The sequence below is a fragment of the Chaetodon auriga genome, chromosome 5 (genome assembly GCF_051107435.1).
Source record: "Chaetodon auriga isolate fChaAug3 chromosome 5, fChaAug3.hap1, whole genome shotgun sequence".
NCBI classification, from domain to species: Eukaryota; Metazoa; Chordata; class Actinopteri; order Chaetodontiformes; family Chaetodontidae; genus Chaetodon; species Chaetodon auriga.
This window is the reverse complement of record NC_135078.1, coordinates 19,505,967-19,521,977: the sequence shown is the minus strand read 5'-3', so window position 1 is coordinate 19,521,977 and position 16,011 is coordinate 19,505,967. Positions and strand designations below refer to the sequence as shown.

Here is a 16,011-nt window from a genome sequence, read left to right as displayed (position 1 = left end):
ACACACACACACACACACAAGCTATACCCCACAGAGCCAAGTTAAGAATGAAACTTCTGGAAAGCTCTTTGGTTTCTGATGCGAGTACAGTTGCCATGACCTGTCAGTACAAAGACAATGATTCCCATGTTCAATTATTTACGACCTCGGCTTTGGTCGCCGAACCATCAAAGACATTCTGTGCGATTGTAATCCTTTAGCTGCTTGCATGTGATCAGAATCAACAAGTAGGAATGAGGAGGAGTTTACTGTAATTAGCATGGTAGACCGGCCTGTGTCTGTGACAACACATGAGTCATTACGTGGAAAGATTTCACCATTATGTGCTTCAGCATTTGGCCCATGCTGCAGCCCACCTGCAGCCAGTTGTAAACTGGAAAATACTGCCAGTCAAGTGAGGATAAGCCAACGACACGACAGCGTCCTAATGCACAACATGCACGCCAAATGAAAAGAAGCCAGACGCTGTGAAAAATGTGCATTTGGCCGAATGTATTTTCATTTCATTTTTTTGACAAAACAATCACAAGCAGGGAAGGAAATTAGCACCTGCCACCTGCCAAATACAGGATAAATGTAGACTGTGGCAGGTGAAACGTTCAGGTCACCTGCTTCAATGAAGATGTCTTCTGCATAGATTTCAGACATAGCAAACAAGAAAAAAAAAGACTAGCAGGCAGAAATGTAACTGATCTGTGACCTGCCTGAGGAAGAAACTTAAAGGACCAGTATGTAGGATTTAGTGGCACCTAGAGGTGAAGTTTCAGATTGCAACCAACCTTGCCAGCACCCTCCCCTACAGCGGCCACTAGAAGCGTATTAGGTGCTTTATAGAGCCAGTGTTTGGTTTGTCCGTTCTAGGTTACAGTAGAAACATGGTAGAGCAACATGGCGGACTCCATGAAAGAGGACTCGCTCCCTCTGTAGATATAAAGAGCTCAACGATTCTTATTTTCAGGTGATTATACACTAAGAATTCTGAATATTATATTCCATTTCTGCCAACAGATCCTGATAAATCCTACACACTGGACCTTTAATTTCAGACCATGGTGTAAACTTAAAGTCCACTTACTGTTCAGCCATCATTACAGTTTTTCACTGTAGCATGCAGTATGAAACTGTTACATCGATTTATTTCGCAGCATGCTAGGCCAGGTTTAGCCGGTTTCCTGTTTTGCAAAGTGGAAGTTAACAATAACACTGCTAATAGCAAACCGCCACTACTGTGTAGCTTCCCCTCGTGCTCTGAAAAAAGAGAAATTATAAATGTGGATTTTCCGAAAGATGAAAATGTACCGGAGAGATGGGAAACACCTATCTGATCAATGAGTTGCCCGTCTGCCTTCTAGTAGTGCTTGAGAGGCATGGAAGTGTCTTTAAGTGACACTGAAGCTGCACGTCTATGTTTGCTACATAAATCTTTAATTTCCAGGATAATTAATCAGAAATAATTTACTTGTATGAAGAAAATACGAGGTGACGTTTTTCTTCTTGGTCTTTGAGCTTAGACTGCATGTAAATGATAAACACTGGATAAAATAAATCCATTAATTTATAGGTGCTTATTTTGAAATCAGAACAAATATGAAAATCAGAATTTAAATGTGGCAACTAAAGGAACTTGTTCAGCTTTTTTTTTTCTTTTTTGCGTTTCTATTACGTTTCGGTGGCTTATTTGTATTTCTTCCCATTTTTTTTTTCTTTCTTTGTTTTACCAGGTGTCCTTTCTGAGACATCCATACTACTTCCTGTAAACGCTGATTTTTACTGGTAGAATGTGTGAGGATTACATTACATTAGCGCTCTTTGACACCCTTTGACTCCTTGAATGCAGACTGCCGTCATTCGCTGGGAGCACGTTCTATGAAAGTGCTGTGAATTACGAGCTCGGCATCAGGGATCTGCCCCGCCGATGTGGAGCTGAAAAGCCGCTCGCCGCTCCCATTTAAAAGGAAAACATCCACTGCTCTCTGGATTGAAACCTCTGCACAATGCGCCACAGCATACTTCAGCGTTATTGTAAAAGGTGTCACTGTTGTCAGCTCTTGTTAAAGGCCACGATAGGCAACTCCACATTGGTGCTTGGAGAAGTGGTCCAGCCTTCATTTCAGATGAGAGGCAGAAGGAGGAAAGAGAGAGAAAAAAAATACAGCAGGGGCAGAAGGAAGTGTGCCGGAAAGTGACACCACACGAAAACCCGTCCCTGAGTTTGCCTTTATATTTTCTTGTTGTTCAAGCACAGCGAGGACTGTCAGTGCATCATGAGAGGGATTCACAAAATGATTTGTGCTCAAAGAATGCAGAGAAATGGGAGCAGAGAATGGGAGGAAGCACTGTCTGAGCAGCTCTGAAACCCATAATCTGCTATAGATTATTGCTTTTCTGCCTTAATTACTGTCAGTCAAGTTGTCAGCTGGCCTGCTCTGACTATGACATCACAGAGTTTGTCGTCAAATCCGTCAATACCTGCCTCGTCTGTGTCTGTTGCTCGTTTTTAATCTTAAGAAGTGCTATTATTGATTTCATAGTTAGGTTTATATCTACTTAACCGAACATTTAAACACATTTATCCTCTTTGCGCTTGGTTTGAAGTTAATTTCTTTTGCTTAATTAGCTCTAATCAGCTCACCAGACACGAATGTTGATACAGGACGACTTTGCAAAAACTCACATTATGTTCAGGCACAACTTTTTTAACTTTAAACTAAAAAACTGCGAGCATGCGCATCCACCACCTCCACCTCCACCCCCTTACTCTCCACCTCTCTGCATTTGCACTGGGCATAAATCATGAGGTGCAGACTTATCTAACTTGGACGTAATTCCTAGTGATACTGAGGTGGTTCAGCTATGCATCGTTCTTGTCAGATGAAGGACCACTGATAAATAAATGAAAATAAAAATCAAGGCTACACAGTATTCTTTCTATTATCTATTCATCTAAGTATTCTATTCTGTCGTGCTGTGCTGCTGTGCCTCTTAGACCCTCTTGAATCCTTCTGTTAGCGAATCCTCAATATTAAAATGACAGCAGCGTGGCCTAAAAACAAATGCAGAAGAGCCAAACTAAGGCGGGATAGCGCTTATTTCCACCACCTTTTAAAAGACTTAACTAGCTTGTAAAACATCAGAGCTGCAAAACGTGAATCCCATCCTAATCTGTTTCTGTCAATCTGATTTCCTTTATGCTTTCGAACTTCTACCTTGATTTTAAGTATATTGCAGCATTTCTTGTTTAATTCCGTGTTATCTAACAAGTAGGTGTGTGCCCTCCCTGTCTGACTATAGGAAATTCACACATGTGAATAGCATCTACTGCCCACAGACACAGGAGCCATCTGGCCTCTTTGGATTGTCTGTACTGCCATTTACTGCTTGAATCTGTGCCTACATGCTGCATCTGTGTTTCACATATGCAATACATGTAAGAGCATGCTGCACAGAAGGAGCGGAGACACAGACAGATATAGACATTTATAGGTACACTGTGCAGTAAATTCACATATAAGTGAACAAAGCTGAAGTTGGAGAAGTGAGGATGAGAGCAGAGGGAAAAATACTTGAACAATAATCAAAGCAGGAGGACAGAAACGGGGACGGCGAAGGGAACTACAGCCTGACAGACCGCCATTCCAGACAGACAGACAGACAGAGAGGGAGACAGATGAAGACAGAGTGCACCAGCGCTGTGATGTGACCAGCGGAGGTCCGGTAATCCATCTGCTGTCATTTCCGAAGCACAGAGGAAGAAAAGCACCTATTCTCAGGACAGCTGGTTTCAATTATTAACATTCATACATTTGGATCATTTAGAAGATTTTAGCCACAGAAACTTCTGGTGTAATGAGTGCGATGGTGGACAAACCTGCAGTTTTTTTTATCTTGACATTAACAAGCATGACCCTGAAGTAATCTTACAACTTAAGGAAGACTTGTAAAAAGGAATTAAAGAAGTGTTGAGAGTTTATAGGTTTTATGGGGGTGTTTTTTTTAGTGTTTTAATCATCCCATTAACAAACAACTCAGTGGGAGAGTTTAATTTCCTGCGGCTGTTTCGACCCCAGCATTTTTGCTGGGTGACAGAGCGGACTTATTTTTCATTTTGCCCGAGCATGGGACTGCAGTGATTTTTGGTAAAGTTTTGTATCAGTCAGCAGCGGGAACAATCTGCCAGCCTTTTCGGGTGGAGCTCCAGCAGTAAACAGCGCACAGAGAGAAACAGACAGAGAGACATATGAGGGTGGCCTGAGAGATCAGTGTCAGCCCGAGGGCATTGTTGGGCATTTCCTCTGCTTTGTCCCTTCCTCATATGTCACTCAGAAATGTTCAGACAGACAGAAGGACAGACAGTCATGTATGCAAGCAGACAGACAGATGGAAAATAAGTAATAAAGAGGAGGAAAGGCAGCCTGGGAGAAAGAGACGCAAAAAAACAGAGAGGAAAAAAACGGCAGAGAGAGCAACGGGCCAACAGTTCGGCCAGACTGAGAGGGCTTTTGGTGTATCACTGTTAGCCCTGGGGCATTATTTGGCACCCCTGCTCCCATGTCCTCCTCCTCATATGTCACTCTGCCAGGGGGTCCCCTGCCCACCTCTCCAGGGGCCCTGCTGTAACTGTGCTTATGCCAAAAATAACCTCTGCTAATGGAAGGGAGGCAGAGGGGACGGATCAATAGGAGTTATCAATGACATTGTTAGCTTCCTGCAAGCTAACTTATGGCTGCGTCCTGTGCGTCCGGGCTGCGCTGAGATATTTTTGACCAGATTATTTCCTCTGTCAACAAATGAGGCAAAATACTTTGAGATTCCTGTTGTGGCTCATTCAAGGAAAAAAAAATGATTACTTTTAAATTGAGGCCTATAAAGCTTTTATAATGGTATTATTGTGAGTTTTATAAATTCACATCGGACATGAAGATTCCTCTTTATTCTCGCTTTGCAGCAACAAACTGGATCTGACTGGACTTATTGCCCCAAAGGCTGGAACAATCTGCATTTCATTTGTTTACTTGGGTCAGACTCAAGCTCAAAATTATTACTGATTGTCAGCCAGATTTGCACTTATAAAAACCGACAAATTCAGGCTGGGTTTGGAACGGTTTTTCTTTGGCGAATCAGAGCAGGTCAGACTCAGGCCTGAAGAGTTAAAATAGAGAGATTCATGAAAAACTAAGAAGAAGGGAAGGATTCAGTCAATTAACTGCGTACATTCAAGGCTGATAAACACTCCCATTAGCAAGCGCGGTCTGCGACAGCAAGCTCTCTGGTTAGCTGAAGCTCTGTTTTACAGGTTTCAAAGCATTCTCCAGTCTGTAGATGAATTATTCCTTATGGGGATATTAAGTGTAGCTCCTTTGCAACTTAAACAAAGATGCAGTATTTTCTCATTAGTTTTTCATAATCAAATCTTTTATTGCTGTTGCAGCTGAGTGTTTCAGTGCATCTTTCAAGATGTCCACATATAATCCCATACTTGACAACAAACACATGATGATTCAGAGAAAAAAAGGAAATGAAATCTGCTGCATGACAGCAGGTCACCGGTGCTATAGGACATAGTGCAGATGGTCCTTATAACACTTCATTTTACTGTGATACATGCAGTGGATTTTCTCCACTCAGCATCTTTCACACTGATGTCATCTCTGTGTTGAGTCCCTCTCAGTATGATGTCTTTCTGCCTCTATAATGTCCCACAGAGTGACTTTTCTACACCTGCAAGCGAATGTCTCAGATGACTGTAACCAGTCTACGAGGTGACATAACCTCTCACATGGCACAAACAAACACTTCTCTGCATGCCACACATTTCGCTCTCCTCCATATGGCAGCTAATCTTTGCATCATATGAGAAAAATCCCTACAGCGCAAGAGATAACGTCGGCCTGTTTAGTGTCAATGGCTTTTTAGTGGCACTCAGCAGAAACCAAACTCCTCCTCCTCAGTCCTGTTTAAGAGCGGGTGCATGCATGCGTTCATTTGGTCATTTGTTTGCTTGCTCATGTGTAAGACATTGTAGCTTTTTGCAATGCACAGTGTCTGGGGAAATTACAATGTACAGGCTGAGCAGAACCCTGTGTAAGTGAAATACGGCGTGTGCAGCATCCTAGCCAGTGAAAGTTCACATACCAGTGGGTATATATTACTGATTACTGCAGTAGTTGTGGTTAATGCATGGATTTTATGCTTTGTAGAGTTTTTCTCTTAGGTTTTAACAACCAGCTTTACTTTCTTCAGTTCCTCATCCCCCACACCTCCCCAGAGAACCGACAAAACACTTAGCACATTTGCTATTGTAATAACAAATTTGATACAGTATATGTAATGCACTTAAACACACACACACACACACACACACACGCGCACACACACAACCATGCACTTGGAAAAATCTTTGGAGAGGAAGCCATTCGGATTACTGTTTTCCTCCAGGTGCTTCAACACTTTGCACTCCGCTGCAGCTTGTGAATGTCTTTTCCAGCTCCTTACTCTGTGTGTGTGTGTGTGTGTGTGTGTGTGTGTGTGTTTGTGCGTGTGAGTGTGTGTGTGTGTGTGTGTTTGTGCGTGCGTGCGTGCGTGCGTGCGTGCATGTGTCTGTGTGTGTCCTCACCACAGTTAGGTAGCGTAAGTTTGGACAGCAGCTTGCGTCCTCCTCCATCCTCAATGCAGCGCAGCTCCTGATTGTCTGCTTCCTCTCCTAACCACAGCTTGATCCACATGTTCTCACAGGAGCAGTGCAGAGGGTTCCCTGAAAGGATCCTACACGCACACACATACACACACAAAGTCAAGAACCGTCAAGAACAGTGAGTAGCAGAGCGAGTGAGTTTGAGAAAACCAATCAATAGCTGAATTATGTGGCAACTGGCACAGCACAGCGTCAAAGTGCCTTAAAGAAATAGTACATCATTTTTGGGCAAGGCAAGTTTTTGATTGATATTACACTTTGATTGATATTACTTTCATGTCTGTGTGTTAAATATGAAGCTACCACCAGCGGCAAATTAGCTTAGCTTAGACTGGGAACAGGAGAACAGCTAGCTTGGCTCTACCAGCACTTCTACATTACGCGTTAGATTTAATTTCATATGTTTGGGGGCATGTTGTCTTTATTGACAGCTGTCAAAGCCAATCACACTGAGCCCTGGTGTGTACCTGTCACTTGTCGACCCCATTTCAGTCAATCCCAGTCTCCCCCCATGATATCTAAATCGAATTTTTTAAAAAAAGACGCATGCAGCAGTACACCTAACTCCAACACATCACATCAGAAATCTATATGTGACACTGAAGACGCTGTATGTATGTGTTCATCTACAGACTGTGATGACAACTGGGAGGCAAATCAGAGAGACAGAGACAGGAAGAGACAGACACACAGACAGTGAGATGGACAGACTGATAGAGAAAGCTGCAGTGAACTCACAGATAAGAGATGTTGAGGTGTCTGAATATCCTCCAGGACAGTGATGACAGGTTGTTATCTTTCAGATTCCTGCAAATTAAGTCGAACATCAGGGAATGAGATACCACAACAAAATATCAGCCTGATGTTACAGCCACTGACGGCACATTTCTACATGCACCAATAAGCCTGCGTTATTATTAAATCTCATTAAAAGTTTGTCCCTCTCAGGATTCTGACAGTTAACCTTAAGTGATACATTTGATCAGGATAACAAGTACCGCACTTTAATTTATGTTGACAAGATCTCAAGATCAATTATAAAGCCTGTTCAGTCTGAACCTGAACTGGACCTCATTTCCATCAATCTCTCAGCCGTCACGGGGCTTGTTTTTTTTTCTTTCTGGTTAATTTTCTCTTGATGTCGTTACACATAAATCTGCTTTGCATCATGAGTTCAACAATAAGTAATACAATAAATGAGTTTAATTCAAAATAGATTTTCGTTTGATTTGATGTCAGCACATTTTTAACAGCTTTGTCCTGTCGCGGGAATAGAAGGAACAGATAACGTGTGTTTTTACTCACAGGTACTGAAGCTTGATGTTGTTTTGAAAGGCCAGCTTCGATACATATGTTAGCCTGCTGTTGGTCACCGTTCTGATACAAAAACAAACACAACAGCATCATTGTCGTTGTCATCGGCAGCAGAACAATCATCACCAGCAACTGCAGCAGAAGCATGAATTCAGGGTTGTGATCAGCTCCAGAAAGAGTGTGAAAGAGGGCTCTTGTTCACATTGAGAAAAAAACAATCGTTAACGTCATGAAAGTGATGTTTAAACCAATGATTCCACCAAAACCTGTATCGACCTGAAGATCACGTACATCCTCTGAATATATCTGTTGTCTAAAGTCAAAACTAAACTCAGTGTCCTCTTTTAAATCTCTCCTTAAAACTTGTCTTTGTCTTATCGCCTTTTTTCATGGTATTTACTGTAATTCTTTCAATTACTTTCTCTTGTTTTGTAGTTTAATTTCAGGATTTAATTTACTTTTACTATTTGTTTTGCCTGGAAAGCACTTTGTAACTTTGTTTTGAAATGTGCAGCATGAAGTTATTATTGTATATATTTATTTACTGTGTCCTGCACATAAGAGGTTATAAGACACCAAAAAGTTGCAGTGGTGAGTGATCAACAGACCTTCTCTCCTTAAAATAAATCACTCGTACAAAATAAAGATTACACCTCAAAAATCCAGCAGTTTCTATGCAAAATGTCCCAGTTAAAGATCTTTCGAGTGAGCTGCTGTTCAGGCATATTCATATGTCACGATGCAACGCCTGCGCATTTCTCTTTTTATATACAACTATAACAGATGTCTCAATAAAAAGCCTCATCATGTACAACAAAACCGTTTAATCAGATGGCTTTAATATTCCTACATACTGTGCATTACTCAGCACTCATAAAACCAGGTGCAGAGAGTGTGCGCCCTTCCTCAGCTGACATGAGGCTGGAAGACAACATCATGATCTGATATGAAAAGTCGGTTTAACAGATGGTCTGTGACCGATTTCGTCAGACAGGACTGAGGCTGAGCAAAGATTTTCATTTAAAAAGAAGGACACTTAAAAAATGATGGCTGTAAGAATATGAAAATGGCAAAATTGTATTTTTATATTAGTATCAAGACCTCTTCTGTCAAAACATTAACTCTGCACAGAGTGTAATTTAGTGCAAAGTGTTTCTCAGACACATGGGACGGTCGCCCTCCGTTGCGGCTCAGAGGCTCACCCCGCCTGCAGTTAGAGCCGTGCACTGGGTCCAACCACAATTAAAAGCACACCCAGTTGCAGTGCGTAACTTGCTTTGTACTAACCTACCAAACTGGATATTGGCTGGAAAATTAGGCAGTGTTTACTTAACAGATTATTAAGTTGCCAGAAAGTGCAGCTTGGAAGACAACCCTGTTTTAGATTAAGAAATACAATGAGACACAGATGCATGGCAAAACACAGTAACTGCAAATCACCCTGGGACGCTGCCATAAACACAGCAGGATTTTAAAGCAACAGATGTGGACAGCACGTTGCCTTCAGCAAAGGAGGAGGATCATCAATAAAGGCAAAGTAAATCAATATTTCTCATATAGTGGGCTATAACAAGGCAAAGAAGTCTGTATAATTGTAAAATGTAATGAAAATGTTCTTCTTCCTGCCTTTGCTGCTTATGTTTTGGCTCTAAGACTGAATATTTTAAAAATGTATGATATAAAGATAAGTTTCTCCATTAACAAAAGCTTGGAATATGCTCCCTGGTCCACAGTGTTTGTCTTGGCAATAAGAGCCATGAAAGACTTACAGGTTCCTGAGATTCTTGTAGTAGTGCAGGTCTTTGTCGTTGATGGAGGAGAAGCTGCTCTGGTTGGCGATGTAGCTGTCAGGAGATACAAGTGTGTGTCAGAAGGCTCATTTGTTAATGGAGGGAAGTCGAAACGGAAGCATTTCAACAAGACAAAGGAACATAATAAGCCCATATAATTAGGGTTCAGAATTAAAGAATGAACTCCTGAAGGACCAACAGCTGATAAATGGGACACGGGGGGAGCTGGTAGTGGAGAAACAGGCAGATATCTTCAGCTGCTCTTGAGCAAGGCACTTGACCCGTTTAGAACAAATCAGGCTCTGAAAAACATGTGTAAATGTACAAATTTGGGATCAGATGTACGAGAATATTTAGGTCTACACAAAAACCTCCAGAGTGAGCCGAGTGCAATCTCAACATCCATGCAGGGAACATGCTGTAACAGTCACGGCAGAGCTCTTTGTCCACAGTCTTGCGTTTTGTTTGGCTAAATCCCAACGTCAGTAAATAATGTTTTTCAAGCGCTAGAAGTACAGCGTCCAACCGGGAAGTAAAACATCTCTAATTAGATTCACTGATTTCCAAGATCAAGTCGTGAGCGGCCTTCAGTCTAAGATGACTTTTTGTTCTTGCTAATCATTTCAAATACAACATGATACGCCGTGTTTTACGTCTCTCGTCTCTGAGTTTACACCAAGATAGTCAGATTTGATTTGATTTGTCAGTGCAAGTCAAAAGAATGATTAGTGAGGACTGAAAAGACAAAAGGCTCCTGGGGTCTACGATGCTGTGCTACACCGTACATACACCACGTCACCCCAACGCCCCGGTTCAAGTGTGGCAGGAGACTTTTGCTTCATATCACCTCTCCTCTCTCTACCCTTCATTTCCTGTCAGATCTCTGCTGTTACAAATAAAGTCAAAACGCCTGCAAACAATACTGCAGAAAAAAAAAAAAAAAGAGGAATACAATTTGATATGTGCCTTTCAATAATTAAAGAAGCTGAGCCAGAATGTCAGCATTTTTCAGTGGTTTACACGCTGGTAAGCTCCAGCCTTCCTTTGAAAAGCAGCATCTTCAACAGCGTTTCACAAAATGACTCTCACTGAAGGCGGCACTGCCTGACAGTAATGAAACGCCGCTGAAACTCAATTGTGACAAAATGTTTTGGGGTGACAATCTTATTTGTAATCTACCATAAATCACCAATTACACCCTTAGCGGCTGCAGGTAAGTATCTGTAAATCAGCCATAAAGTCAAAAGCAGACAGCCGGTTCAAGTAAGATGAATGATAATGCCGTCGAAAACACCAGCAGCATGCACATACATCTCTGGTTTATCGTCAGGTTTGATGGACCCTTCTCTGCAGGGAGGAGTTAAGCTTGGAGTTACTACACCCACATGTGTCCATCAGCCTAAATCTACTCTGATTGCCTCTAGTATAACAGATTTTTTCTTCTACATTTTTTTTTTCATCTTATCAAACGAATTTCGGCACTGTTTGTCTTGTGTTAATATTTCCCAAAGAGCCAACACCCACAGAGAATCACCAACACTGTCAATATTGAGGTAATGAGTCAAAAAAAAAAAAAGAAAAAAAAAAAGATTTTGACTCAATCATCCAGCCATTTAGTACACCCACCTTCTGGAAGATATTTCATAGCAGATGGGAACTAAATATGATTCATTTGACTCAGCTTTCAAACCAAACACATCCACACACACAGAGCAGAAACCAACACAAAGAACTCTATTTGACTTTTTCCACCCTTTTAGGAACTGACACCGACACCGAGAGCCCATTATGAGCTGACAAACTGTGTTTTCAGTGCAGATGTCATAAGAGAAATCAGGACGGTTAAGCAATTAACAGGGACAAGGGGACACGACGACCCCTCTCCCCTGTTTCTGGCAAGGTCGTTGGGAACGGGACGTCGCCCGTTCATCAGTAATTTGTCTGTTTACATTAGCCAAGCACTCAGTGGATGCTTTTCACCAGACTGCTGGCTCATTTAAACCGCGTCCAAGGCTCCTCCAAGTTCATCTCTGACAAGTCATTATCAACAAGGCCGTTTATCTTTGCCAAGAAAGATACCGCAGCAATTAAATGTTAGAGTCTCTTGTTTATTTGCTCCCTCATATGAATCCTTAGACGTGTCTAAATTTATTTCAAGGCCAAATGACGTTTGAGCCGTGTGAAATGGCAGTGAAAGAGGAGGCGGTGGGGGGGCTTTCAGTGCATTTCAAATGCAAACTGAGATTTTGTGTCATGTTGAATTATCACACCGCGACCCGAAGACGAGGGAGCAGTCCCTCAAACACAAGCAAAATGTTGACTCTGCTTAGAAAAATGTCCCCTTTTCTCCGCTTCTGTGGTTCATTTAAATACACTCATATGAGCCATCTTGGGAAGTGTCTGTGCTAATATTTGGACAGTGGTGTCTGGTGTGCGTGTCTCCGTCCACACACGCACACACGCACGCACACACACACATGCTGAGGAGCACGCACGCGCCCGCACAGACTGGGCTTTGTCTGTCAGAATAAAGTCTACCAGCCTCAGCTGCTATCGTTTCTAAATGAGCCGCTTCCACGCTGCTGATGCGCCCCATGATGGCAATAAGTCTGTTATGCAATGTAGGTTACACATGATGCGTGTCTGAGCCGAGCCCGTGCCCAATAAATGAGCCTCAAATTCAGGCGTGAGATTAGGAATCACTGCAAAAAACTGATAAAATCTCGACCGGTTCTGGCTCTTTCGTGGCGGACTGTGAGCTCCAGACACAGCTGAGGGGTGAAGGATTTATTTGAAAAGTGTTCAACGTTGACAAAAAAATGGCTTAAATGTGAAGATTTAAGGACCACTTATGGACATCCTCCTTCTCTAAATCTGATGCTTATGAGAGACACTCACATGTCGGTGATGTTCTCCATCTCCGCCTCGCTCTGCAGGACGGGGAAAGCGTTGATATCCCGCTCCGGGTCCACGCAGGAGATCCTGGTGCTGCTGCAGGAGCAAGACGACGGGCATGCCTCCGCGGACAGCCACGGATCACCCGAAGCCACTACCGCCCCGACCACCACAACCCACCACCACCAGCAGCAGCACCGCCACGACCAAGACCGTCTCCCCGGTGAGGAGAGAGCCCCGGTCCCGGGTCTCAAGGCGCTCATCTCGGGTGCCTACTTCAGCTATAAGGCTCGCTGAACAGCCCCACGGCCCGGCCCAGGTTGGCTGGGATCAGCCCCGGTTCAGCCAATCAAGGAGAGGAGAAATAAAGTAAAATCCGATGCTCAGGTGGATGAAGGCGCCGCGGCTACAAAACCATCAGCCGTGACAGCAGTGACAGACAGCGAGACGGAAAAAAGAAAGCAGGAGAAGGTCCCTTTCCTCTGTGTTTCCTCCAGAATCCCCCCGTCAGTCAAAATCACACTGCCACACTGACGGGTGTGTGCCAAGGAGGATCTCTCTCTCTCTCTCTCTCTCTCTCTCTCTCTCTCTCTCTCTCTCTCTCTCTCTCTCTCTCTCTCTCTCTCTCAGCTGACACACACCGACCGGAGCCTCCTCGACACAATGCTCTCAGTGTGTGGATGATTCTCGACAGGGGACGGGTGGTGGTGGTGGTGGTGGTGGTGATGCTTGGTTGGGTGGATACAGAATGCACGGCGGTCAGGGCGGGAGAGCCGTGCGGTGCGCACCGCTGTTCCCGCGTAGCTCGCACGGATGGAGGCTGAGGAGGAGAGAGGAGGAAGAGCAGAGGAGGAAGAGCAGCAGCATCAAAGCAGATCATGTATAACGTGATGCCTCATTGATCCCCCTTTAGGGAAATGCTCTTTGCTCTGCTTGCAGAAGAGGTCTGGGGGGGTAGGATCAGGTACGGAGCAGAAGGGTTTCTTGCTCAAGGGCACATCAGCAAGCCCTCTGCTGCCGGCATGAATGCGTGAATTTGTGTTTCTGATCAATCACCAACCCCCCCTGCTTGATTTTTGGGCGGTCAGGGGTGAATCTTCTGTGACAGGCTTTAATGGCCTTGCCTTGAGTTGTGTACGAGGTGTGAGCGTCCTTGTGTGATAGCGAGAGAAACAGGGAGTGGAGAGGTGAAGTCTGCTGCGATGAAGACGTTATTTAATTTATCTGCTAGCCGCCTTCAGATTATGTGCATAAATGAGATATAAGGGGCTATCAATTTACAGGCTCTAATTGGCGTAATCGTCCTCATCATCGCCGTTGTCGTCATTATAATCATCATTATCATCTGGTTGTGATGCTGGCTGTTTCATAAGGAGACCTGTGTATAGTTAATCACTGCAAAACAAAGCTGTCTGAAGGAGCCCTTATTTTGCGTTTAGGTAGTCACTCAAGTGCCACATTTCCAGTCTTATACTTCAGAAGAGGAAAGAATTAATATGTGGGAAGTAACACATGTAAACAACGGTCTCCTGTTAAACATTAAGCAACATGTAACACAACATTTAATTATCTTATAGGCTGTTTAATGTCAAGCGAGCTGATGGGTGCTTGCACTGGAAATATAAGACAGGAGGTGGATGTAAAGCATCACATGAATGAGAGAGGGAACAAGAGAGAAACAGGGAGCAATCGCTAATCATCAAGTCTTTAGCTGGTGTGTACTAGACCAAGCGTCACCTTGTTAAATCATTAGGCTATATTTCATAATCATATGGGGCTCCCAGCCAAACCAGACCTGAATCAATAATCTGTCATCTTAGAGTGGAGGCTATAGGGCTGCTTGCCAGTCACTCTGCTGCTGTAGATCTCCTACCGCTGGATGCATTTCTAACACAAGCGTTGGTCTGTCTTTTACGCCACTGAAGAGCAGAGCTCCTCAGTCTTTCACCTTGTATGTGAGAGACAGAATGACAGCACATCTGCCCGTGAGCGGCAACAATACAGCACAGCTGTGAGGAGTCCTCTCCTCTCTGCTCCTTCTCCCTCTCTCCAATGTCCGGTACCCATGTGCAGCTCTAATATGACGTTTGTGCTGACGCACAGGCAGTGCTGCTGAATAGAGGAGTGTAATTATGGAGCCCTGTCTGTGTCTGAACCAATCTGGTGGATGCCTGCCTCAAAAACCGGCGTGCATGCATTCAGCACAGAACAGAGTGGGCATACCAATTAAAACACTGTCTCACCAACATAATACTATAATTACTCTGTGTTCCTTTTGAAAATTGGCAGAGGTTGTAACCTGTGTTAAAGGTCTGTGACATTTTAAACATGTCATCAGCCTCACTGGACCATCTGTCATCCACAGACAGAGCCTGAGTCACGACGTGTCTTCTCCAATACTGTGAGAACATTAGAGTATGCCACGCATATTTAGCTGCTCGTGCAAATTATGCAGCGTTTGATGTGTTAAATGCTAAACACAAATCACCAATGCACAAATTTCTATACATGCATATAATGGATGCTGCCACTGATCAGATAGAGAAATGTTAAAGGCTTCCCTGCTGACACAGTGAACCAAGCCTTTTGATTGTCCTTTGTTAATTGTGTTGCACATTTGGAGTTAAAAAAAGAAAGAAAAGGTTTTAATGAGTATCATATCTGGAGGAGTTTGCACAACAAAGTCGGCACCTGCAAACATGAATGATAGTTCCTCAAAAATCAGACGCTTTCCTGAAGTTGATACTGAAATTGTTTGAGAAACTACATTTCAAATGTCTTCTGTTTTATTTTTGAATGAGCTCCGGCTCTTTGAAAATTAAGTCATATGTTACTTAACCATTGATGTTATGTGTCTAATTAGAGTCATTTGTCTCTATGAACAGCTCCAAAATTTGTTTCAGGATGATATAAAAAAAAAAGATCAGGTGCAATAGTGTCAGTACAAATTGATCCAAATGAGTTTGATTTAATTAAAAAGTGGACTTTCTCCTTTATATTGAAAACGGTATTGACTCTGTTGGTCAGGAGACTTGTGCATATTTCTTTCTCGTGATGTGACTCAGCTCCCTGAGCAACATGACATCTCACCGTAAAGGTCTTTGCCTCTGCCTGTGTGATCACTGTTCTTCATGTTTGATCACCACCAGGTATTTTTATGGTCACAAAAAACTAATGGGTGTTTACAATAATCTATTGTGTCATCAACTATGGATGCACATGCTACTCATTTAGTGTCTTTATGGGTGAGTTTACATATTGTGTTAGATTATGGTGGAACATGCCCATCACATGTTCCCAGAGCCCAAGATGACAGCTGAC

The 16,011-nt window shown here is 43.1% G+C and overlaps 1 protein-coding gene across 3 annotated transcripts in view; it reads right to left on the bottom strand.

Annotated features, from left to right (window-relative positions):
- The window catches only part of ntrk2a (neurotrophic tyrosine kinase, receptor, type 2a), an 80,467-nt gene extending 67,237 nt beyond the window's left edge, over nucleotides 1-13,230 (bottom strand). For all 3 annotated transcript variants that reach the window (XM_076731392.1, XM_076731393.1, XM_076731394.1), the window contains exons 1-5: nucleotides 12,694-13,230; nucleotides 9,775-9,849; nucleotides 7,997-8,068; nucleotides 7,430-7,498; nucleotides 6,614-6,762 (exon numbers count right to left, since the gene is read on the bottom strand). In XM_076731392.1, coding sequence (XP_076587507.1) covers nucleotides 6,614-6,762; nucleotides 7,430-7,498; nucleotides 7,997-8,068; nucleotides 9,775-9,849; nucleotides 12,694-12,953 — 625 coding nt within the window. In that variant the 5' untranslated portion in view covers nucleotides 12,954-13,230. The remainder of the gene's footprint in view (nucleotides 1-6,613; nucleotides 6,763-7,429; nucleotides 7,499-7,996; nucleotides 8,069-9,774; nucleotides 9,850-12,693) is intronic.
- Between the last annotated feature and the right edge of the window lie 2,781 nt (nucleotides 13,231-16,011).